Raw genomic sequence first — 23900 nt, forward strand, 5'->3', positions numbered from 1 at the left:
ATATATATATATATATATTAGATTCGTTGATCTCTCCAATAATTAGGGCACAAACAAAAGTAAGAGAATATATTTGAGGATTTGCATGTGCATTAGAGACGTTAACCTCAGCGAGGGGAATAACTTATTATACACCTGCACACATATATTTTTAATTTGTGGATTCCCCTCCTCGAACAATCAACATGATCACCACCACACAGCATATGTACGAGGTCGGGTGGGAATCCCCCTCGGATTAATAAATTGAGAGAGAGAGAGAGAGAGATTGTTTGGGTTTTCACAACTCATTGTACAAATCAAGTGATCCAAGCCAAGTGGTCTTCCGGCTGCCCTCGGATGCCTCTGTCACATGTCAAATGTCACATGTTGCCACGTTATCACGATTATAGAGCCTCATTGTTGGTTAAAAATATTTACCCAAAAGAAAATTTAGTAAAAGAAGAAATTATTATTATCCGTATTTTCCTGCATGTAAGCGTTTATTTTGAACTTAAATGCATTTTAAACCTCACATGTATGTTAACAGTTTGAGTTAATCTATATAAAGCTTGTGAAGCCAATCGACAAGCGCTCATTTTAAGCGTTGATGCATTTTAGCTCTATTTATATCAATAGCCAAAATTTATCTACGGACGCATGTTCAACCGACCTGACCCTAAACTATTGTAAAATCTTCATTAAGTATTTGATTCAAGAAAAAAAAAACAATTATATGACGAGACAAGAGAGAGCAACTATGGGGTCCCACATAAAGGGATATGTGATCGTTGGCCTATAAATGAGGCCACGTAGGGAGACTGGGAGACGCAAACCAAACAACGCAACCAGCAGCGACACACAACCACGACAACAACCGTCGTGGTGGTCTTTGCGGCTGGGAGGAGGCGCTGGCGCTGGCGCTGGCGGCTTTGACATTCCTAAACACCAAATATTTTTCAGGGCAATTCTGATGGCGGGGCAGTCGAGAAAATGGATGATTCTGGTGGCTACAATATGGATTCAGGCATTTACAGGGACGAACTTCGACTTCTCGTCGTATTCGTCGTCGTTGAAGTCGGTTCTGGGGATCTCGCAAGTGCAGTTGAATTACCTGGCGACGGCGTCTGATCTGGGGAAGGTGTTGGGGTGGTCGTCGGGGCTGGCTCTCATGTATCTTCCTCTCTGGGTTGTGCTGTTCATGTCCGCCTTCATGGGACTCATCGGTTACGGCATGCAGTGGCTTGTCATTCGCCAAATCATTTCCTTGCCATATATCCTGGTACGTACGTTTAATTTAATTTAATCTTATCCTTTTTTCAAATTAATTGTTTGTTTTTCATTCTCCTCCTTCCACCTCTAATTTATTAAAATTCTCATGACATTTGCCATGTTTTATGTGATTTTTAATTAATTGGGTATTTAGGTTCCTATATTTGTATTTTGTTTATTTGATCGAGTGTTGATTTAATCTAATCTAAAATATGGAACAGAGATTCGAACTTGGATGTAGAAAATTTCATATTATTTTGTGCAGTCAAGTATTACGAATAGTTCGGAGTTCATCTATTTGTGTTGTTATTGCAATTTGGTGTTGATTTGTTTTGTTCCAATCTTTCTTCAATCCCTAATTTTGTATTTAGGATTTTCTCTGTTTTTGTTTGTTTCTTATGGGTGGAAGAAGTAGTTTTATGTTACCACTCTCAAAGACGAGCGTTGCTTGTTTAGGGTGGATGTACTTCGTTCAACCACCGGAAATCGCTGCTCTCCCCACAATAGTGCTTTTTCTGTTTCCTTTTACTTGAAAGTTCTTCATTTCATTTTCTCAAATTTAGAATTAAAGAAAAAAAGTTCTTCCTCTCCTTTATTTATTTTATAGTAAAATTATACAAAGAAGAAAGGAGGCAGATTGTCTGTCCTTCTATTTGGGTGCTCTTCTTATTTTTTTTATATTTTGTGTTATTTTATACCATGTCAATATTTTATATTGATTTTTTTATAAAGATAATAAAATAAAAATAATATAAATATAAAATATTAACGTAACTTAAACATGAAATAGGAGGAGATAGAAAAATCACGAGGGCAACGCCGCCTCCAGAAAGAAAATATCACCTTGCCTTTTTCTTTCTTTATTGACGGTGAGTGGGGTCTGCGTAGGACTATAGTTTGAAAATAGACTTTTGGTAAAGTTTTAAGAGAGTTGCTAGACCGCTCAGTATTTTATTTTCATATCCACATTAAAATCTCACCCGTGGTATAAGTTCAATGTTATTTTTTCATTCGATATTATTTTTAAAATAATCTCTAATGTATACATAAAATTATAAACAAATAATATGTAAAATTAAAATTAAGGCCATGATCGTGATATAATTTGATCTGCCATCTAACATAAGAAATACATGACTGTTTCGTATTAAAAATAAAAAATTCAATTGGATTCGACGGGATAACACAAGAGCTCAGTCGCCTGCCTTCTAGAAGTATCCATTTTACTGCTCTCATCCCCTCAACCTTTTCAGCGATCCATAGGTTTGGTACGGAGGAGGGGGGGTTACATAGGTTTGATCCATGGGTTTGATCCATAGGTTTGATCCATTTTAATTTACATCACATACTTTTTCGAGACCTCATACAAATTTAAAAACACCTGCATAAAATACGACATTATTATTATTATATAACTATTAAAGTCTTTATTTATTTTACAAATAGGCAAACATGTAATTAAAAATTTCATTAAATAGTGAGTGGGACTTTTGAAGAAGGCTCCACAACCTTAAAAAAAAAAAAAATGGGTCGGGTCTAGTACCCATTAATTTTAACAGGCCGATTTCGAGTCAAGTCATATTAACCGTTCATATTAATGAGTTTGATATAACATGATCTGTTAAAATATCGAATGTGCCACAAACATGACAAACATGATCCGGCCGCCAAGCCCAACTTACACAATCAAGCATCATTAAATTTTATGAACAAAAATGAATTTTTAAGTTTTTTTAGTGATGAAACAAAATTCTGTTGGAATAAGCTTCCCTTCAATATTAGCTTCAATTTTGTGCCATAATATTTGCAGAAAAAGGGTACCGCATTGGCTATGATAAGCAGATTTGTTGGAACGAGGCTACTTGGTAACTTCCTGGAGTTGTCAATATTTGGTTTTTGTTCACTTTTCTTTTTTCTCACCTTTCTTTACCATTTCTTGTCTTTTTCTTTCTCTAGTTTTGTTTCTTTTATTGTTTTTTGGTGTTAGTGTACCAACAAAATCTTCGTCATCTTTCCGTCTGAGACAACAAAATCTTCATACAAATTAGTTTCTGTTTTCCCCTTTTTATTCAAAAGGTAATAAGACAATAGTAAATTAGAAAAGAAAAAAAGTTCTAAGTGTTTTTTCTAAAGTAAATTGTTTCGTAGCTTTGTACGAAAAATCTAAAAAGAAAAAGTAAAAAGATATAATTTCAGTTCATTTGGCACGTGACTCTGAATCATGGTAGATAATATCGATGCATGTGTCTCAACAAGTAATCTATTTAAGTCTTTATTATTTCTTACTATGAAAATACTCTGGATCACAATAAAGTTTTTTGTTCATTGCTTACGAACTTACCGAATAAAGAAATGCCAAGCCTAATTGAATTCTGTTTTATCCTTAGTTATAGTTAATAACTTATTTATAGTGATTGGTGAGAGTTTGCATTCAGCTTTTACACTGTTAGGTCGACGTTAAGAATCTACACCAACAATTTCTTGCATTTGCATGCTTGCATGTCATCGTTTTGATCGAGTACGAGAGTTTGATGTGTCAATAAAACTGTTTGTTGCTCCAATTTTTTATCGACTAATTAATCCTCCGACCACTTTTCCAAACATTCCATGTGATCGATTCATGGCTGTATTGTTAATCAACCTCATATGGATCTAAGAGTACTTGTCAATATGCATTCCATGTGATAGATTTGTTTAATTTAATCATTTTTTTTGTTTAATTTAATTGTTTTGTCTATATCTAATATAATATGAGCCATAGTTATAGATTTATTTTCAATTTTTCCAGCTGAAAATAAATAATTGACTACAAATGCCATCTTATAAAAATATTGTTTTAATGTGTCATATCTGACCATTTATTTTGCCGTTCAAAAATTTACATGTGATTTCAACATGGCCATTTCAATGGTCGCGCATGAATCACATGCAACTTATCAGAAGAATGGAATTGTAGGTCTTGCTGCAATTTTCCAACTGAAAATTTGCAACATAGACCTATTATAGTAGACAATTGTATTGGTGTAATTTTGCCTGAGTGTTTTTCATGGGTATAGCTCTAACTTGTCTTATTATGGAACTTGTGGGTGGCAGATATTTCTTCTGTGTTTGTTGGCTGGGTGTAGCATCTGTTGGTTCAACACCGTATGTTTCGTTCTTTGCATTCGGAACTTCCCAGCTAATCAACCCTTAGCAATATCACTCACAGTAAGCTTCAATGGTGTAAGTGCAGCCTTATACAACCTTGTAGCCGATGCAATTGACTCATCGTCAACTTCTTTATTTCTCTTTTTGAATGCTGTCATTCCCCTTCTCACTTCAGTAGCGGCATTGATCCCGATTCTCCGCCAACCCACTCTAGAGCCTCTCCCACCTGATGGAGTTCGCCGCGACTCCCTCATATTTCTCCTTTTGAATATCTTAGCTGTCCTAACTGGTGTTTACCTTCTTCTCTTTAGTTCAACCTCATATGATACAACAACAGCTCGTCTCCTCTTAGGCGGTGCCATTTTCCTACTCATTTTCCCTCTGTGCATACCTGGCATTGTCTACGCTAGAAGTTGGGTTCATCGTGTCATCCATTCTAGAATCCGCTTTGAAGGCTGGGGCTTCGTTCTTGTTGATGTTGATGATCTTGAGCTTCATAAAGAGCTTCTTTCACGTGAGAACAGTATGAATTATGGGAATGGATCTGTTGGTCACCTCTTGAACAATAACGAAAGATCTCCTTCAACTTTGTCATTTAGACAGAAGAGCGGATATCAGAGCACCGAAGGGTGTTGTGGGGCAATTGTGGGCAAAGATCAGTTGGTAATGCTTGGGGAAGACCACACAGCACGAGCGCTTGTACGAAGGCTTGATTTTTGGCTATACTACGTCTCGTATTTTTGTGGAGGTACTATTGGTCTTGTGTACAGCAACAATCTAGGGCAGATAGCTCAATCGTTAGGACAGAGCTCCAAGACTTCAACCCTTGTCACACTTTATTCATCATTTTCCTTCTTTGGCCGATTGCTCTCAGCTGCACCAGACTACATACGTGCGTAAGTATTGATAATGCACACTTCTTCTTTGCCTTATTTTTGTAAATTACATCAATTGATGACATATCGTAATGTACCTGTGAAATTAATGTGTGACGACGTATCGTGTGGTCTAATATAATCCGAAGTCTGATCACTTCAGTATTTTGTTTGCAAACTTTTGCAATTTTTACATCTTTGATTAGCAAGACTAACAAAATGTTTTTACCAATATTTTGCAGGAAATTTTATTTTGCAAGGACCGGATGGTTGACAATTGCACTTTTACCAACCCCAGTTGCCTTCTTGTTGCTAGCGTTATCAAGCAGTAGCTTGGCTTTGCACACAGGCACTGCACTAATCGGATTGAGCTCTGGATTCATTTTCGCAGCAGCTGTTTCAATCACATCGGAGTTGTTCGGGCCTAACAGCGTAGGTGTTAACCACAACATTCTTATTACCAACATACCCATTGGTTCGCTCGTCTATGGCTTTCTCGCAGCCATCGTTTATGATTCCAACGTGAGCTCTAACCTAAATATCTTAAGGACTGATTCGATTGTGTGCATGGGGAGGGACTGCTACTTCTTTACCTTTGTGTGGTGGGCATGCATATCGGTTCTTGGGTTAGGTTCAAGTGTGCTGTTATTCTTAAGAACCCGACATGCGTATGATCATTTTGAACATAATCGTTCAACACAACTCTTCTAACATGGAATGTTGTTGGAGGCAAAAGATAACACGTTTCTCAGGTTCTTGCTAACTTTTGGAGGTAGAGGAGGAGCGTACTTTCCGGCAAAAAGTTTGATTGTCGATTGAATCAATGAATCAGTTCATATTCTAGCTAATCTGGGGGTGTATTGATGATGAGGACACTATTGAGGGAATACATCAACAACGTATTTTTACATGTTGGTTAACCAAGAAATTGGTTATGGTTTTTTTTTTATTAATTATTATATAAATTTTTTATAAATTTTATTTTTTATAAGAGAGTTTTGATTATGCTTTAGATTCATGTTCCATTTGTTCTACAATAAATAGATTAGGTTTTTCTTTTGAACGTTATATCTGCATTCTTAGTTCGGCCAGTAGTGGGCTTGCCTGAACCCGGCCCGTTGTTGGGTTTTACACGGCTGGGCCAAGGGTTTGAAATCCCAGATCGGCCCAAATGTTAATCTTGATCCGGCCCGCTTTGAAAACTATATTATTAAAAATTAATCTACCTTGGTTAGGCTGGCTTATCATCACTGATTGTCAATTGTCGTTGTCAAATAATGGTTTTAGGTGTAGTCTTTGACAAACAACTATTTTGGTCGTGTTTGGATTAAGTAAAGAGTAATATTAATATCAATAATAGCATAAAGGATTGCGCATGATGCGTGCATAAGGAAGAACTGACCCATTTGGCTACACACTTCACTTTGTTTTATGACAACCTTAGTACTATTAAAATGACTGCTAATCATGTCTTTCGTGATTGAACTAAGCATATTGATCTTGATAATCATTTTATTCGTGAGCGAGTCAAGCTTTGCACTCACTAGGACAAGTTTTGTCCCTTCAGTTCATCAAACCGTGAGTGAACCTTCTTCTTTGCTCCAAACTTTTCTCAAGGCCACCATGTTTGTGGAGAAGATGTTAACTTTTAGGGTTACATCAGGATTACTTCTCCTAGTTATCTTTGTATTGTAAATCAAATAACCTTACTTGTATCTCAAGTCATTGACTTTGTGACATCAGTACATCCATTTCTCTAAATTCTACACTCACTTTGCTGCCCTAACAAGTGAAGTGCTATACGTGATATAGTTATTTTTTGTGTTATTTCATACAATATTTAGATGTATTTTCTTTCTAAGGTAGCGTAGTTTTATATATATGAATCAACAGTCCAATAATATTTCTTCAAGTCTGGTCCATTTTAATGGTGATTGATATGAATCAAACAGTATAGGTTTGTTTATGGCTTTTTAGTCAAAATAGTCTGAGATTGGCATAACTTCTCACATTGGTCCTTGAGATTTAAAATCAATAGAAGTGGTCCATGAGATTGTCCATTATCAATCATTTTGGTCCTTCGATGAAAAAACTTATGCTAAATAAAGATCAAAATGACAAAATTACCCCCAAGTTAATAAACAATAGGCCAAAATAATTTGACAAAAATTGAGGGTACTTTTATGATTTTATCCTTATTTTATGAAGATTTTTTAAGGCAAGATCAAAATGACTGATTGTAGATAAACTCAGGGACTAATTCAATCAATTTCAAATCTCAGAAATCAAAATGAGGAGTTATGCAAATCTCAAAAACCATTTTGACTAAAAAACTTTTGTTTATTTACAAATTGGAATTCGGTGGTGGCGCTGACAGTGAGAAAGCAAAGGTACCAATAAACTGCTTTATTAACTACCAAGCAATTGCATAAGAGCCTTGCGAATTACATGCATGGTTGACTAACATGATTAATTATTTAACAAATTCGAAAAGAAAATCCAATGTGCTTGGATTTTTCAAATCAAATACGTGCCTCGCAAATTACCCAAAAACCTGGCTTAGTGTCGAAGTCAAAATCCACATGCAGATGCGTCTACTTGAAGTCTTAGAAGTCAAACACAACGAAACCACACACATATGAACCCTAAGATTTGGCCATGAAGTTGAGAAGGATTTAGACAGAATAAGTTTACCACCAGAAAGCATTATGATTCAATAACATGATGCCATGTGTGAGTATTTTTCTAGATGACATTGATTATTAGATCGGAAGGTTACAGTTGTCGTGAACCATTTCCATATAATAAGTTGCTGTCAACTAGATGACTTACCAAAGTATATAACCTTGTGTAACTTCCATGGCCTAATTTAATAAGCTCCTATATTCTCACTCAACTACACCCCATATAGCACCAAAGTCCATCAACTTAGAAATAAGTGAGGGGTCTTGCGAGATTCTAAATTTAATTCTCCCCTACTAATATCTGTTTGTGTCAAATTTTAAATTGATGTAGTATTTTCATTGTGTAAATTATGATAATTATAAATGAACTATATGACAACACACATGAGTCATCAAGACCGTAACATATCATTTAAAATATATCAACCAACCCTTAAACAAGTCAACAATATTCATGCTTATAGCACATGAAAATTCCTTCTTTCTTTTTACTTTTTTCAAAAAGAGGGCGTTAGAAACGCACTCAAAGAAATTCCAAACGAGTCGCACTTGCTTCAGACTTCAGTGCGTGGGCACCTCCCCACTTTCCCACAAAGCCAGCCATATAATTTTATAAAAATTCAAAGCAACAATACATCCAAACATCATATTTCAGACTTTTTTCCCATTCAATTCCCAACCAATATGGCCTCCAACAACAAACCCAAGAAATTCATGGTTTCCTCTTCCCAATCAAATCTTTGCACCACCCTCTTCTTCATTGTCCTCTTCACCATCCCCGCCCTTTTCCTCCTCCGCACCACCACCACAACTTCTCTTTGCACCACCACTTTTTCCACCCACCCTGGCCCCACGTGGTCTGGCGATCTCCGTGCCGCTCAGTTCGCCTGGAACCGCCTTCCCTTTCTTCAAGACCGTCCTCGACCCACCGCCCTCAGAATCGCTGTCTTCTCAAGAAAATGGCCTATTGGCACCGTCCCGGGTGGCATGGAGCGCCACGCCCACACTCTCCACACAGCTCTCTCCCTCCTCGGCCATCAGGTCCATGTGTTCACCTCCCCAGTCCCTTCCAAGGAGCTGATCAAACTCGACAACCAACATGGAAGTCCGAGTCCATCGTCACCCTACATCCACTTCCACGAGGGAGACCCCGGTCATTGGCGTTACAACAAAGCATGGGAGCAGTTTTTAGAAGAAAACCAACGTGAAAATTTTGATGTAGTTCACTCCGAAAGCGTGGCGCTACCTCATTGGCTAGCGCGAAATCTCCCAAACCTCGCAGTGTCATGGCATGGGATTGCCCTCGAAAGCTTACACTCCGGCATCTTCCAAGACTTGACGCGCAAGCCTAGTGAGCCTATCTCCCCATCTTTCAACCAAAGCATTCAAGGGGTTGTCCCAAAAGTTTTAAATGAGATACGATTCTTCCATAACTATGCCCATCATGTTGCTATAAGTGATAGTTGTGGGGAGATGCTAAGAGATGTCTACCAAATACCAAACAAAAGAGTGCATGTGATTGTCAACGGTGTTAACGAAGCCGACTTTGGCGTAGATGATAACCTAGGCCAAGAGTTTAGGTATGCAATCGGCGTGCCTAAAAATGCTAGTTTGGTATTCGGAGTGGCCGGAAGATTAGTGAAAGACAAAGGCCATCCTATATTATACGAAGCATTCTCAAAGCTCATAGCTAAGAATCCTAATGTGTATTTGATCGTGGCTGGTTCGGGACCATGGGAAGGAAGGTACAAGGATATGGGGCCTCAAGTTCTTGTTCTTGGGTCTATGAGTCCATCCAAATTACACGCATTCTATAATGGCATCGATATCTTTGTGAATCCAACGCTTCGACCGCAAGGTCTTGATCTTACTTTAATGGAGGCAATGATGAGTGGGAAGCCGGTGATGGCGTCAAGGTTTCCGAGCATCAAGGGTACTATTGTTGTGGATGATGAGTTCGGCTTCATGTTCTCTCCGAACGTCGAATCATTGTTGGAGGCTTTGGAGTTGGCTGTGAATGAAGGGCCAAGGAGGGCAGCTCAAAGAGGAAAAGCTTGCCGGGAATATGCAAATTCCATGTTTACGGCAAGAAAGATGGCATTAGCATACGAGAGGTTGTTTCTTTGTATAAAAAATGAAACATTTTGTACTTACCCGTGATTAATTAGACTATAGATTTCGTATTACAAATTAATTTTCCGTAGGAACTTGGTATCGTTTTTACACGATATATGGAAAATTTGATCGGCTTCTTAATTGGTTCCCAATTTATTAACGTACATATATATAGCGGTTACGGGCATTTTAGAAACATCAATTTATCCTCATTTTCTAAATAAAGGTGAAAATTTTGAACCCGAAAAACAGCGATTTCTAGAAAAAAAGTCCTATCAACCACTTACCTTTTTAAGTGTATTTTCTCTTCTATATTTCTTCATTTTCAGAGTACATAATGACTTTTAAAATTGTCTCTTTGCATATCTAGATTCCAATTTCAGAAACTGATCATATGAGCCCGACTTGTGGTGTGGCATCATTCAAGTTACGAGTCCAACATTTTTTTGTTCTAGTCAAATTAGTGCACCCGTCGGTGTGTGTTAGGCGTGTCTGGCATCCCTTGTTTTCTTGTGGTTGTTGGGTCAGATTGCTTTTCTTTGTGGAATTTGAACGTGAGTTGTATTGTTGTTTAGCTTGATTTGGATGTATCATTATATTATAGTCTTTCGTTTTATTTGCCAGAAAAGAAAAATCATGAATAAATTAAGAATTAGAAATATCATGCTTTTACTAATTTATAATCGTAATTTTGGCAATGGTATAACAAAGCGTGTGATGAGAGTACTTCAAAGGATCTTATAAACGTAGATTTGTCATAAATTCTGTTCAAGATATATATATATATATATATATATAGGAAATAATTAATAATTGTGGCACATTACATGTGATTATTGAAATTTAAATAATTTATTTCATCCCAAATAAATACCATATTTAGAAATTCTCATTTTGATGCCTCACATCAGTTAAATATATACGCAGCATATTTTTTTTTTAAATGCATTTTTTATTTCACAAATAACCTATACCTCATCCTTTATAAGCGTAGAGCTTCTTACCTTAACTTCAAATCTATCCAATAGATCGTGCTTGGAGAAATAAAAAATTGCCCATTCTCTTAAGCATTATGGTCGGATTAAACATATTTTTAATTATGGTAATTTTGCTTTTGGCGAGTAGTGCATTTTCAACGGATCTTGTGGTTGAGTGCAAAAAATATTTCAGTATAAAGTATGCATGAGACGTGTATACCTATATTTTCTTAGGACGGGTGATTACTAACAAAAGTTGCAGGGCTCTTGTAGCGTTGGGAAGACTGTGCCATTTTATTCTTGTGAATAACACTTTTGCACATGAACACTATAGCAACAAAGATGAAATTCTAGAAAGAATTGACCGAGTTTGTATTCATTATGTTTCATTGCAACTTCCGCCCCACCTGCTTCTTCTCCTTCTTAGGCAGAAAACTAAATGTGAGATCTTTTCAATGAGTTAGAGTACGATATATTTGCTTCGATGCCTCAATACTACTTTAGTTTGTTGATTTGACTTGAATATTTATTTTATGTTTGTGGAATGAACAAAATTAAAGCAAAATATTATGACAACTGTCGTGCCTCTTCTGAAAAGTTCGTGAAGCATTACAAGAAATAGATTAATTTTATACTTTTTTTACCCTTAGTCATGTATTATGCTCATCTTGTGACGACACCATCCATTGGTGCGCCATTAATTTTTTTTATTTATAAAACTTGTAGTACTCGTCTCAATTTAGGTATTATGAGACTATTGTCGACAATATGGCTACAAGCGATCTTTCTTGTTACTGTCATGTGTCTTTGTCGTTCTCGAATGTAAAGTTGAGAAAGACGAAACCTTCCCATATCGTATATCGACAGAAATTTGAACACAATAATGGTTAAATAGGTTTATAAAAGATTCCAGATTAACTTTGTAAGAATAATAAAAGCCTCAAATATATTAACATGTCATCTATACAAATACCACAGTTTTTACCACTATTTACATGCCTGCCATCTTAAATGTTAGAACTGCAACCTCAACAATTTTGTTCTTATATGTTAGATTCGTAACAGTCAACATTAGAGAGCGGGGAGGCTGTTTCATCCGGTATTGAAGTCGTAATCAATGAAAATTTTCAAATTTTCAAACATGCTGTCTACTCTCACAAACATGCTGTTCTTTGTCATAAGCATAAGCTATATGGTGTGGAATATGTGTTTAGCTGTCAAAATCAACACACACGGGGTGGTAATTGTATAGCTTGTTTCGTATGGTGTGCATGTTTTGGTCCTGTAAGTTTCAATGTTTTAGCAAGAATTGACTTTTCCAATGCACACCAAGTGTTTGTTGAAAGGCCTCTGTGGAGATTTTGTATGTTTTGGTGCTTGTTTCATTCGGTACGGTATTAGGTCCCCTCCATTTGGTATGGTCAGTTAGGACCTCACCATTCAGTACGGTTAGTTAGGTACACTATATGGTTTCCGTTACAGTAATTTTCTCTACATACAAATTAGTTCCTTTCGTTTATCCTTTGACTCATTTTTAATTTATTGAGTGCAGGACTATTAGAAAAAATGAAAGCATTTGAGTAAATGAGATTGAAAACACTGCAAAATTGCAAGTAGAATAGGATGTGAAGCAGAGTGATGAAAGCTCATTGAAAAATAGCGTATTGTGCATCTTAGTTGGGAAGGGAATGAGGATATGGCCTAAAGACTTTGCTGGCTGTGCAATGCAATCATATATTTTTGTAATTTTTGTACGGTCCCTTAGGTTTGGAATGGGCAGTTAGGTACGTTGTGTATGTTTAGGTCCTCTCCATTCAGTACGGTTAGTTAGGTCCCCTCCATTCGGTACGGCCAATTAGGTTTTTTCATTTAGGCATTTATCTATACCTAAGGGCAATATAGGTAAACTAAAAATACAACAAATTTGTAAAAAAATAATTAAATATGACATGGACTATATAATCTGACGTGGACATGAGTCAAATGACTAATTTTAATTTTTAATCTTCAATACAGTATTATTGAAAAGTTAATTTTATTCAGGGATTAAAATGAAGTTTTCTATATATATATATATATATAGTAGAATCTCTCCTTTTTTGTCAAAAGCTTAATGCATCACTAACAATAGGTCTTAGTTTAAGATGCTTTTTATGAGAGTAGAGGTCTATTAATTATACTATGAAATAGTTCCCCCGATTTTCCTATTAGAATCTAAATAGGAAACTAACCCTTTTTTTTCCCCTTGTTGAATGCTAACTGACACGATAAGATCTGAATATACCTTTTTAAAGTCTAGGTTTAGTTGTTTTTGGCTTTCCTTGTCAATGATTAAGTCTTTCCTCTGTATTTCTACATCACACAAGTTCAAACCTCAATTATGTTAGATGATTTAGTTCTTAGGGGTCTTGCAATCCAAGAAGTTCAAGTTGATCGTGTGAAGATCTGAAGTTGTGGCTTCATTGGAAGGTTTGTTCATGCATATGCATTTCATGAGTTTCTTAAGCATTTTGACTAGTAAAGTTGTCTAGTCATCTGATTTGCTAGTGAATCTAGCACTCTTTTTAAGAAAATCCATGTGGGCTTGTCTGACTCCCTACACTCGATAGTGAGTTTCTCACCCTTGATTTCTTCAGATTAAGTCCTTGTGTGTTGTTTTTCTGCTAAACCAGAATAAAAGCATCTTGATAAAACCTTGGGGTGGTGGTTGTTTGTTTTGGGTGGTTCGAAATTCATCTTCATAGTGACGGTGTTTTGTTGTTGCTTAGAAACTCTAGAATCATAGAGCATTTTCATGGATAAAGTTCTTCATTGAAAATCTTAAAATTATCCTTGAAAATTCTTGCTTAAATCTTTCTTTTCAAGATTATTTATTTTTTGTTGAAAAGGATCATCTTTGAGATTGTTCTTTGTTTTCTAGCTATTCTCCTTTCTTCGTTCTTATTTGAAAACCCTAGTTGCAAATGATTTTCTCTTGCTTAAAATTGGGTGCTAACTCACCAAAATCTTCCATGAGAATGTTCGGTTAAAGTAGTGTAGTCTCAAGCATATTTCAAAATCTTCTGATAGATCTCTATATGGGATTCTCAGTTGATTTCTTCATTCTAAATGTTTTGTTTGAAGAAGCTAACTTTGTAGTTTCGAATCTAAATTTGCATATCATATTTCCATATCATTTTCACAGTTTCGTGTCTCACACCAGTGCCACATGAGATGAGCTCAGAAGATGGAGCTACCAGGTTTATGAAGACCGAGCTTAATGCTCTTAGGCATGATTGAAGGTTGCACAAAGATACAAGCTGCTTTTTAAATTGGTTTTAGCAATTTGAGCTTGTGTGGTATACATTGTACGGACCTAATTTTCATTAGTGGACCGAAGTCCTTGGGGACCCCCGTTTTTTAGCCCACATAGGATTTTTTCGGTCAGAAAACCTATTGTGTTAATATTGAATTGTTCTTCATATACTGGTATTTCTGCCATAAGTTGTGTATGTCGTTCGTGCCTTGTTATGATGCATGATTAAGTACAGATTGAGTTGTACAAAAAACGATCCCAAATGTGCCTTTATATATTTACATAGGCAACGAAACATTCCTCGGGTTTCAAATGCGTCTTTTTAATTTACAATTTCACACACTTTCTATATCACACTTGATATATAGCCCTGAGTCATCGAGAGTGCTCAGCTTTGAGATTATTTCTGATTTGCAGTTGCAGTTGCAGTTGGAGACGATTTCCTGATATTCCCAACTCTGTGACCATCCATTCTAGCTTTACCAAAAACCCCATTTCTAGCAGATTTTGGTGATGCCGGCCAATGTCCACAAGCGACGGCCATATCTTTCAAGTTTTGAAGGCTTTCAAGAGTCTCGATAATGGTTGGCATTTTAGGCCTGTCTTTAGGGTTCATACTTATGCATTGTAATGCCAGATGGGCAATCTCCTTTGCTCCCTTGACAGAATACTGGCCAGCAAGTCTTGGGTCCATAATATAGCGCAACCTCCGACTACTGCTAGTCAGGTAAGGTTTTGCCCAATCAATCAGATTTTGCTCGCTCTTTGGTCTCGATTTATCCATTGCTCTTTTTCCTGTTAGCAATTCTAGCAGCACCACTCCAAAGCTGTAGATGTCACATTTTGTTGTCAATTGCCCTGAAAATTTGAAATTCATCCAAATGTCAATGCATTTGATTAATGAAATGGGTCCTTTGAATTAGACTCAGTCGACCCATCTAGTTATTAATTGACGTTATCATCTCACTATGATAAGAATATAAGACAATAGTCAAAGGAAGTTTCCATTTTTCTAAAATATTCTAATGGAACTGGATTGAAATCTACTTTTCTATCAATATTAAGTCATTAACTAGTTAATTCATAAAGTTAAACAGTAACCCTAGATAGAAATTCTTAATATAACCTAACGTAATTTCTTTTTCTGCATACGAAACTCCTCATATGCACACTTCATTGCACTAAAAAAACAATTCTAAACGAGGCTATATGTACTGAAGAAAAAAGTTGGGAAGTATGTATATATATAAGTTTTTAATATATGACAATAGTCAAAGGAAGTTTCCATTTTTCTAAAATATTCTAATGGAACTGGATTGAAATCTACATTTCTATCAATATTAAATCAACTAGTTAATTCGTAAAGTTAAACAGTAACCCTGGATAGAAATTCTTAATATAACCTAACAGAATTTCTTTCTCTGCATACGAAACTCCTCATATGCACACTTCATTGCACTAAAAAAGCAATTCTAAACGGGGCTATATGTACTGAAGAAAAAAGTTGGGAAGTATGTATGTATATATATAGCATTTTCAAATTCTACCTGTTGAGACATATTCAGGGGCAGCGTATCCATAGGTACCCATTACTCTTGTTGTGACATGCGTTTCTGATCCTTCAGGCCCCATCTTTGCAAGTCCAAAATCTGACAGCTTTGCTGTGAAATCCTACCAAATACAGAGAAAAATGCAGCTTATATAATACTTAAATACTCTGGAATCAAAAGTAGGTTTTGTTTTTGTCATTTTACTATAGCTGTATATAAAAACTATAAAAATAAAAAGAAATATTGCACTTGTCGTCAAATATTCATTTCGTAAAATGACTTTCTGAGATTGTCAATAGTAACTCCCTCTATGTCTCGAGTGCTACACTTACAGAATCTACCAAGACATTTGAAGTTTTGAAATCCCGGTATATAACAGGTGTCTCAGCTCCATGCAAGAAAGCAAGGCCTTTGGCTGCTCCTATTGCAATCTTTAGTCTTGTGGCCCAAGGCAATGATACTGCAGAAAGCCCTGCATTCACAGCAGATAATAATTATATAAACCCTAAAACTGTAATTAAAAATAATTATAATTGTTGGACCTGGAGATATTATGCAAACGCACTTTTGAATAAGTGATTCTCTAAGCTGCCTCGAGGCATAAACTCATAAACAAGGAGTCTTTCTTCGTTCTCGCAACAGTAGCCAATCAATTTCACCAAATTCTGGTGCCTCAGCTGCCCAAGAAATATCACTTCTGCCTGCAACAAATTAATGAGTTATGAATAAATTTGTCAAAACTTACCAAAACTTAACTGGAAAAGTCTCTTTTTCTTTTTTTTTTTTTCTTTTTTTTTTCAAATCAAATAATTTTATTAGAGATGTGCTTCCTATTGAGATTTGGCGATTAGTCCACATACAACTCTTTATTTATTTATATGAGGACGCTTTAGTCAATATCTTCTAAAAGTTGATATGGTTTGCTTGCTTTCGGCCTGGTTAGCGTCTTTCCTTTCTCTCTTGCTTTTGGTCAAGGCCTAGATAAAATAATTGAGGTGATTTTTACACATTAATTTTAACTTTTTACACATCTCTCTTTATTTACAGTATTCAAACTGAATTAAATTAAACAAAAATAACAAACATGATTAAAATAATTCAGGAACCTTTGACGAAGAAAAAACACAACCGAAAGGACTAATGACTAATAAGAAATCGTTGGTTTAACCTAAGTTGTCAGACAATCCTTCTTATATTATAAAAGTTGAAACTCTTTATGAAGATCATTTCTAAAAAAACTATTATTCGAACAATTCAAAAATGATCATTATTAAAAATAGTAACCGCTATAGTTATTTATTAAATTAACCTTATCTTTTTTTAATCGGTTATATATGGTACGTAGTAATATTATTTTTCTCAAAATTGCTGTTCTTGACAAACTATTTGTATCATCATTTATAACATCTCTCTAATAAAGATGGACTCAGATGTTAGAAGCCTCACCTCTATTAGAGAGATAGTACAATTAAATGGTAAGTGTAGCATATTCTATTTTCCTTCACATGTCTTTATCATGGCAGAAAATATATAGTAAAATTAAAAAATCCTTACGAGCCATTCGCGGTGTCCTTGTAGGCCTTCAATGTCGAGGAGCTTAACGGCAACGGCCTGAGCCTTCAAACCCTGCCTCAAATTCTCATCAACATAACCCTTATGCACGGTTCCAAACCCACCTTCTCCAAGCAAAAAATTGACCGAAAAATTCTGAGTCACAGCACGCAGCTCACTCAGTTGAAAATCATACAAGTCCGACCCAAAAGACTGTGCAAGATCCTCGTTGATCCGTATGGACGAAGAACGGCTGAGATCAGAAAAAGACAACCTCCGGAAGGATGGCAGTTGATGAGCAACATCCTTGGAGATATCAGACCTTGATGGCCTACACCTGCTGAAGTTGCGAAAGATTGTTTGGTCTTCAGCTGAACAGCAGTTTGCTGTGAATGGTCTCCAAGGCTTTGAGTGCTGCTGCTGCCGCCTCGTCATTATTGGGGGAGAAGAGAATAGTTAGTGGAAAGAGATATGCATTTGATGCAAATAATACCACCTGAACCATGGTTTCTTGTTCTAAAAGTGAGCTAATTTAACAGAGAAGGATGTGTACTTTCTTTCTTCAACTGCTCTAACCACTCTACTAAATGGGGGAATTGTATTTCGTTTGCAATCTGCTTCTTTAACATTATCCGTACTTGTCATTTGTCTTTTACGTAATGTCTTCTTGTAGAAGTTAGAAAATATTCTGCAATTGAGTAAATCTTAATCTTTCTTTTTCTTTAGGGACACACACGGTATGACCAAATTTTGCATCAAACCCACTTTTATCTGCGTTAGAACCAATCAAATAGAGATGATAATATATATATGACAAATACATAAATTGTTAGACAAATAAGGAATATGGTTGGAGTCCTTGTGTAATTGTATATAATATTATTATTGGAAGAATAAGCAGTCCTACAGCCGTCAAGCCGTCCTACAGCCGTCCTACCTTGTCCTACCTACACACTAGGACGGCTACCTTGTCCTCTACAGCCGTCCTACCATGTCCTACCTACACACTAGGACGGCTACCTTGTCCTACCTACACACTTGTATCATGTATATATATCCTTGTAATCTTGTTCAGAAACATAATGAGAAAAAAAGCATTCTCTTCCATTTTTCCACATTCACATATCAATAACAAATATATTTTTTAGCCTACATACCTTTTTCTACATGGTATACAGAGCAGGTTTATAACCCTAGCCCTTATTTTTTTTTCAGCAGCTTTCTCTGCCGTTCCCATGGCTGTTCGTGGCCCGTCCCGTCCCTCCTCTGCTCGTCCTCCCCTCCACTGCACCTACTGCAATTTTGATTATCATACCCGAGACACCTGCCATAAACTTCATGGCTATCCCGTTGGCCATCCCCTCCATGGCCAACCGTGGCGACCACCGCGCCGTGCCACTGCTTCCAGTTCTTCCAGCAGCCATGCACATTCCAGTCCTCCCCGGCAGCCACGGTTTTCTGCTTCCCGGCCCCATAATTTCACCCAGGCCCATCACGTGCAAGGCACCCAGGCCCATCACGTGCAAGGCACCCAGGCCCCCGCCTCCTCTTCTACTCCAGCGACCCACCAAGTGCACGGGGCCCAGCCCACTTTGCATGACTTGCAGCTTGCCATGCCTGACCTCTCTGCCGAGCAACACTCCCGTGTTCTAGCTGCTCTACGTGACACCACCACCCCTCCTCAAGCCAATGCCGTGCTCACTACTGATTTTGCCCAAGGTTTGTTACCTGTCACCTCTCGTCATGGTCAATGGATTCTTGACAGTGGTGCTACGGATCATATTACTTCTTCCGCTTCATGTTTGGTTAATCGTTCTCCTTCACATTTGCCGCCTGTTTCTTTGCCTAGTGGTGCTTCCGCTCCCATTACTGTTACCGGCACTCTTCTTTTAAATTCATCAGTTACTTTGAAGGATGTTTTATGTGTCCCTAATTTCCGAGTGGACCTTTTATCGGTTGGTAAACTTACAGATGGATTATCGTGTTCCATAACCTTCTTTCCTTCTTGGTGTGTTTTGCAGGACTTGGTTTCGAAGGCGATGATTGGTGTGGGTAAGCGACGTGGCGATCTGTATTACCTTGTGGCCCTTACCTCTTCTCTCCCCACCCGTCAACCTCTCTGCAACATCATTACCATCCCCTCCTCCTTCTGGCATCGGCGTCTTGGTCACCCCTCCTCCACTCGTTTGCAAGCTTTAGCATCTAGCTCTCTTAATTGTACTTTTGATTCTAGTCATATTTGTGATGTTTGTCCGTTGGCAAAACAAACTCGTCAACCTTTTCTTTTGAGTTCAATTTCATCAACTTTCCCTTTTGCTTTAATTCATTGTGATATTTGGGGCCCGAATCGTCAATCTTCTCTTTCTGGTGCTAATTATTTCTTAACCATTGTGGATGATTTTTCTCGCTTTACGTGGGTCTTCCTCATGAAACATAAATCCGACACTCAACAATTAATTAAGGATTTTTTTGCTTATGTCACTACACAATTCCGCACTACCATCCAATGCATTCGTACTGACAATGGTGGTGAATTTTTATCTCTTCGTAGTTTTTTCTCTGATCATGGGGTGCTTTTACAAACTTCTTGTGTTTATACCCCCCAACAAAATGGCGTTGTTGAAAGAAAACATCGTCATCTTCTTGAAACCGCTCGCGCCCTTCGTTTTCAATCCCATCTTCCTATCAAGTTTTGGGGGGAATGTGTTCTTACCGCTACTTATCTCATCAATCGTCGCCCTACCCGTCTTCTCCATCATAAATCCCCATTTAAGGTTCTCTTTTCGAAAACCCCATCTTATGACCACTTCCGCGTCTTTGGTTGTCTGGCATATGCCACCTCTGTCACTCCCACCACCAAATTTTCCCCTCGGGCTCATCGTTGCATTTTTCTCGGTTATCCTCATGGACAAAAGGCCTATACCCTTTACGATCTCGACAATCACCGCATTTTCACTAGTCGAGACGTCATCTTTCACGAAACTACTTTCCCTTATGCCGTTTCTCACCCTCCTATCCCATCCTCTTCGCCTACCCTACCCATCCCACCCCCTCTGGACTTTACATATAACCCACCCCTTCCTGCCCCAACGCCTCACCCTCCTCCACCTTCCTCCCCTTCCACGTCTCCCACAGATTCCCTTGCTGCCCCATTACCCGTTCCTCCCCATGCCCCTGCCCTCTCGGCATCCCCTCCTTCCCCCCCCCCCCCCCCCGCTACTTCCTTACCTTTCACCCTTTTACCCACAGACATCCCTACCCCCTCCCCCCACTACCTACCAATCCTCCCCTTCCCCGCACCTCTTCCCGTGCCCATAAACCTCCATCCTATTTAAAAGACTACGTTTGCTCGCAGGTGATTCTGCCATCCCACCCATCTTCGACTTCGCAACCCGGTTCTACACAAGGTACGCGATATCCACTTTGTAATTTTCTCTCTTATCACCGTTACTCTCCCAGGCATTTTTCTTACATTAACTCTGTCAGTCGGACTGTGGAGCCTTCCTCCTTTGCCGAGGCTGCCACTGACCCCAATTGGCAACGTGCTATGACTGAGGAACTTCAAGCTTTACATGCTAATGGTACTTGGACTTTAACTTCCTTGCCCCCTGGCAAAATTCCCATTGGTTGTAAGTGGGTGTACAAACTCAAGCACAATTCCGACGGCTCTATTGACCGCTACAAAGCTCGTTTGGTTGCTAAAGGCTTCACTCAGGCTGAAGGTATTGATTATCATGACACTTTTTCTCCTACTGCTAAGATGATTACGGTGCGTTGTCTTCTTGCTCTTGCTGCTAGTCAGTCTTGGTCTCTTCATCAGCTTGATGTTAATAATGCTTTCTTACATGGTGACTTACATGAAGAAATCTATATGTCTCCTCCTCCTGGTCTTCGGCGACAGGGGGAGAATCTTGTGTGTCGCCTTCACAAGTCACTTTATGGTTTTAAGCAGGCTTCTCGCCAATGGTTTGCCAAATTCACTAGTGCCATCATTTCTGCCGGTTTTCAACAATCCAAAGCTGACTATTCATTGTTCACTAAAAAGTCTGGTATTTCTTTCACAGCTTTGCTCATTTATGTGGATGATATTGTGATTACAGGCAATGATGCTAGTGCCATTAATTCTCTGAAGTCTTTTCTCCGTGATCATTTTCGGATAAAAGACCTTGGTGATTTAAAATATTTTTTGGGTATTGAGGTTTCTCGTTCCAAACAAGGGATTTATATTTCTCAACGCAAGTATGCATTAGAGATTCTCAAGGACTATGGTTTTTTGGGAGCACGACCCATTGCTTTTCCTATGGATGACACAAAATTATCTGATAAAGGAGAACTTCTCAAGGATCCTGAAAAGTATCGACGATTAGTAGGTCGGTTAATATATCTCACTATCACTCGGCCGGATATCACCTATTCTGTGCATGTTCTAAGCCGTTTTATGCACGAGCCAAGGATATCTCATATGGATGCTGCGCTTCGTATTGTTCGTTATTTGAAGGCTACTCCAGGTCAAGGTTTATTATTTCGTTCTGACAACCAGACCAAGTTAACTGCGTTTTGTGATTCTGATTGGGCAGGTTGCCCTATCACTCGCCGTTCGACTACTGGGTATTGTGTATTCTTGGGCGGTTCTTTGATTTCTTGGCGGACGAAACGACAGAAAACCGTTTCGCTCTCTTCAGCAGAGGCGGAATATAGGGCCATGGCAGGTGCTTGTTGCGAGATAGTTTGGCTTCGTTTTTTGTTGAAGGATTTGAACATTCCTTTGGATGGTCCTTCCATTTTATTTTGTGATAATTGAGCAGCGTTACATATAGCTGCCAATCCTGTTTTTCATGAACGAACTCGTCACATTGAGATGGATTGTCACTTTATACGAGATAAGATTGTAGATGGCACAATAGAGACCAAGCATGTGGGTACGGCACAACAGTTGGCAGACTTGTTTACCAAACCTCTTGGGAAAGAAAAGTTTTCGGGTATGTTACGCAAGTTGGGAGTTCTTGACATCCACTCTCCAACTTGAGGAGGAGTGTTAGACAAATAAGGAATATGGTTGGAGTCCTTGTGTAATTGTATATAATATTATTATTGGAAGAATAAGCCGTCCTACAGCCGTCAAGCCGTCCTACAGCCGTCCTACCTTGTCCTACCTACACACTAGGACGGCTACCTTGTCCTCTACAGCCGTCCTACCTTGTCCTACCTACACACTAGGACGGCTCCCTTGTCCTACCTACACACTTGTATCATGTATATATATCCTTGTAATCTTGTTGAGAAAGATAATGAGAAAAAAAGCATTCTCTTCCATTTTTCCACATTCACATATCAATAACAAATATATTTTTTAGCCTACATACCTTTTTCTACATAAATAGATATCGAATTTAACTATATGATTAAACCCCAATACAAATAATTAAATGAAGTTGTAAACAAAATCCCAACAAATATCACTAACTTGCTTTCGGAAGATAGAGGCTTGCAAGGTACATATTATATAGTTGAGCCACGTCGAGTACAGGATTTGCTTAATAGGAGTGGGATAGTAGCCAATGCCACTACGCTATTGCCAACAATGAACATGTAGTTTGAGGCCCATTTCACAGTGACCACCACCACCAATTCGTTCTGCTTCTTCAGTGGGTGTAATGTTTGACACAAATCGTAGTCCGTCTTCCTCACTTCCAGCACATGCACCGGGCTCAGCCTGAAACCTGCCTCACACCGACACCAACGTGTGATCAAATTTCAACTTCAATTTCAAATATCTTATATCTATTCACAATTACATCATTACATATAAGCAACCAGATTAAGACACAGCTTCATTAATCCCAATATCTATCAGTACACCCAATTAACAAAATAAATGTATGAACAAACAGCCACCGCTGCAGCCCTATTCATGGATTTCAACTAAATCGCTACCAAATACAGAATACAAACTTGAAGCAATCGTCCATGGATGAAATGCGGTTATTAAATACAAAGGATAATCAAGATTACATACTAAGAAAGTCGCCCACACGGAAAGTGGTGCGATTAGCCCATGCTTGGATGTCGGATCTGAGATCCCAGCCGGATGCTCCGTCAACAGTGTGGTTGGTGTGAGTGGTGGCGATTGCAGAGACGCTGTAGTGAAAGAATATCAGCACTATGATCGCCTTCACAGAAGAATCAGCGGAGATACATGCATTTTCTAATTTGTTAACTACAGTAATCGATCAAAGATACATCATAATATCCAAATTCTAGAAGAAATGGAGAAAAAACTACTGCAATTTTCTCGGGAAAATGCACAAACACTTGGTAAACACACGATCATGAACGAAATAAACGAGAATTAGAATATAAACTAATAACGTAATAGATTGGAGAAGCTGAATTACGCACACACTTAACGAATTAATGAATATATCTAAGAAAGAACTGAACAGAAGAAATTAGCA

The 23900-nt window shown here is 38.0% G+C and overlaps 2 protein-coding genes across 2 annotated transcripts; one reads left to right on the plus strand and one right to left on the minus strand.

Moving 5' to 3' along the window:
- Positions 1 to 718: 718 nt before the first annotated feature.
- LOC137710741 (protein NUCLEAR FUSION DEFECTIVE 4) lies at positions 719 to 6285 on the plus strand. The gene is made up of 3 exons (XM_068449852.2): positions 719 to 1261; positions 4345 to 5294; positions 5516 to 6285. The coding sequence occupies exons 1-3, from the start codon at positions 782 to 784 to the stop codon at positions 5982 to 5984; spliced, it is 1899 nt and encodes a 632-aa protein (XP_068305953.2). The 5' UTR covers positions 719 to 781; the 3' UTR covers positions 5985 to 6285.
- Positions 6286 to 14585: 8300 nt separating this feature from the next.
- LOC137711572 (putative serine/threonine-protein kinase PBL15) lies at positions 14586 to 17958 on the minus strand. Its single transcript, XM_068450824.2, has 5 exons — positions 17449 to 17958; positions 16460 to 16595; positions 16227 to 16366; positions 15892 to 16015; positions 14586 to 15202 (listed from the first exon to the last, which is right to left on the minus strand). Exons 1-5 carry the CDS (start codon positions 17878 to 17880, stop codon positions 14745 to 14747), a joined length of 1290 nt encoding a protein of 429 aa, XP_068306925.2. The 5' UTR covers positions 17881 to 17958; the 3' UTR covers positions 14586 to 14744.
- Positions 17959 to 23900: the final 5942 nt, after the last annotated feature.

Source organism: Pyrus communis, chromosome 6 (genome assembly GCF_041283825.1).
Source record: "Pyrus communis isolate YQ-2024b chromosome 6, ASM4128382v1, whole genome shotgun sequence".
NCBI lineage: Eukaryota > Viridiplantae > Streptophyta > Magnoliopsida > Rosales > Rosaceae > Pyrus > Pyrus communis.

Bases quoted from the DNA above. Each gene is read 5' to 3' on its own strand.
- LOC137710741 (XM_068449852.2), top strand. From the start codon at position 782: ATGAGGCCACGTAGGGAGACTGGGAGACGCAAACCAAACAACGCAACC. The intron at 1,262-4,344 runs GTACGTACGTTT...TGTGGGTGGCAG, and splicing joins TTTCCTTGCCATATATCCTG to ATATTTCTTCTGTGTTTGTT. The intron at 5,295-5,515 runs GTAAGTATTGAT...AATATTTTGCAG, and splicing joins GCACCAGACTACATACGTGC to GAAATTTTATTTTGCAAGGA.
- LOC137711572 (XM_068450824.2), bottom strand. From the start codon at position 17,880: ATGACGAGGCGGCAGCAGCAGCACTCAAAGCCTTGGAGACCATTCACA. The intron at 16,367-16,459 runs GTGCGTTTGCAT...CTGTGAATGCAG, and splicing joins AGAGAATCACTTATTCAAAA to GGCTTTCTGCAGTATCATTG. The intron at 16,016-16,226 runs GTAAGTGTAGCA...TGTATTTGGTAG, and splicing joins CAAATGTCTTGGTAGATTCT to GATTTCACAGCAAAGCTGTC.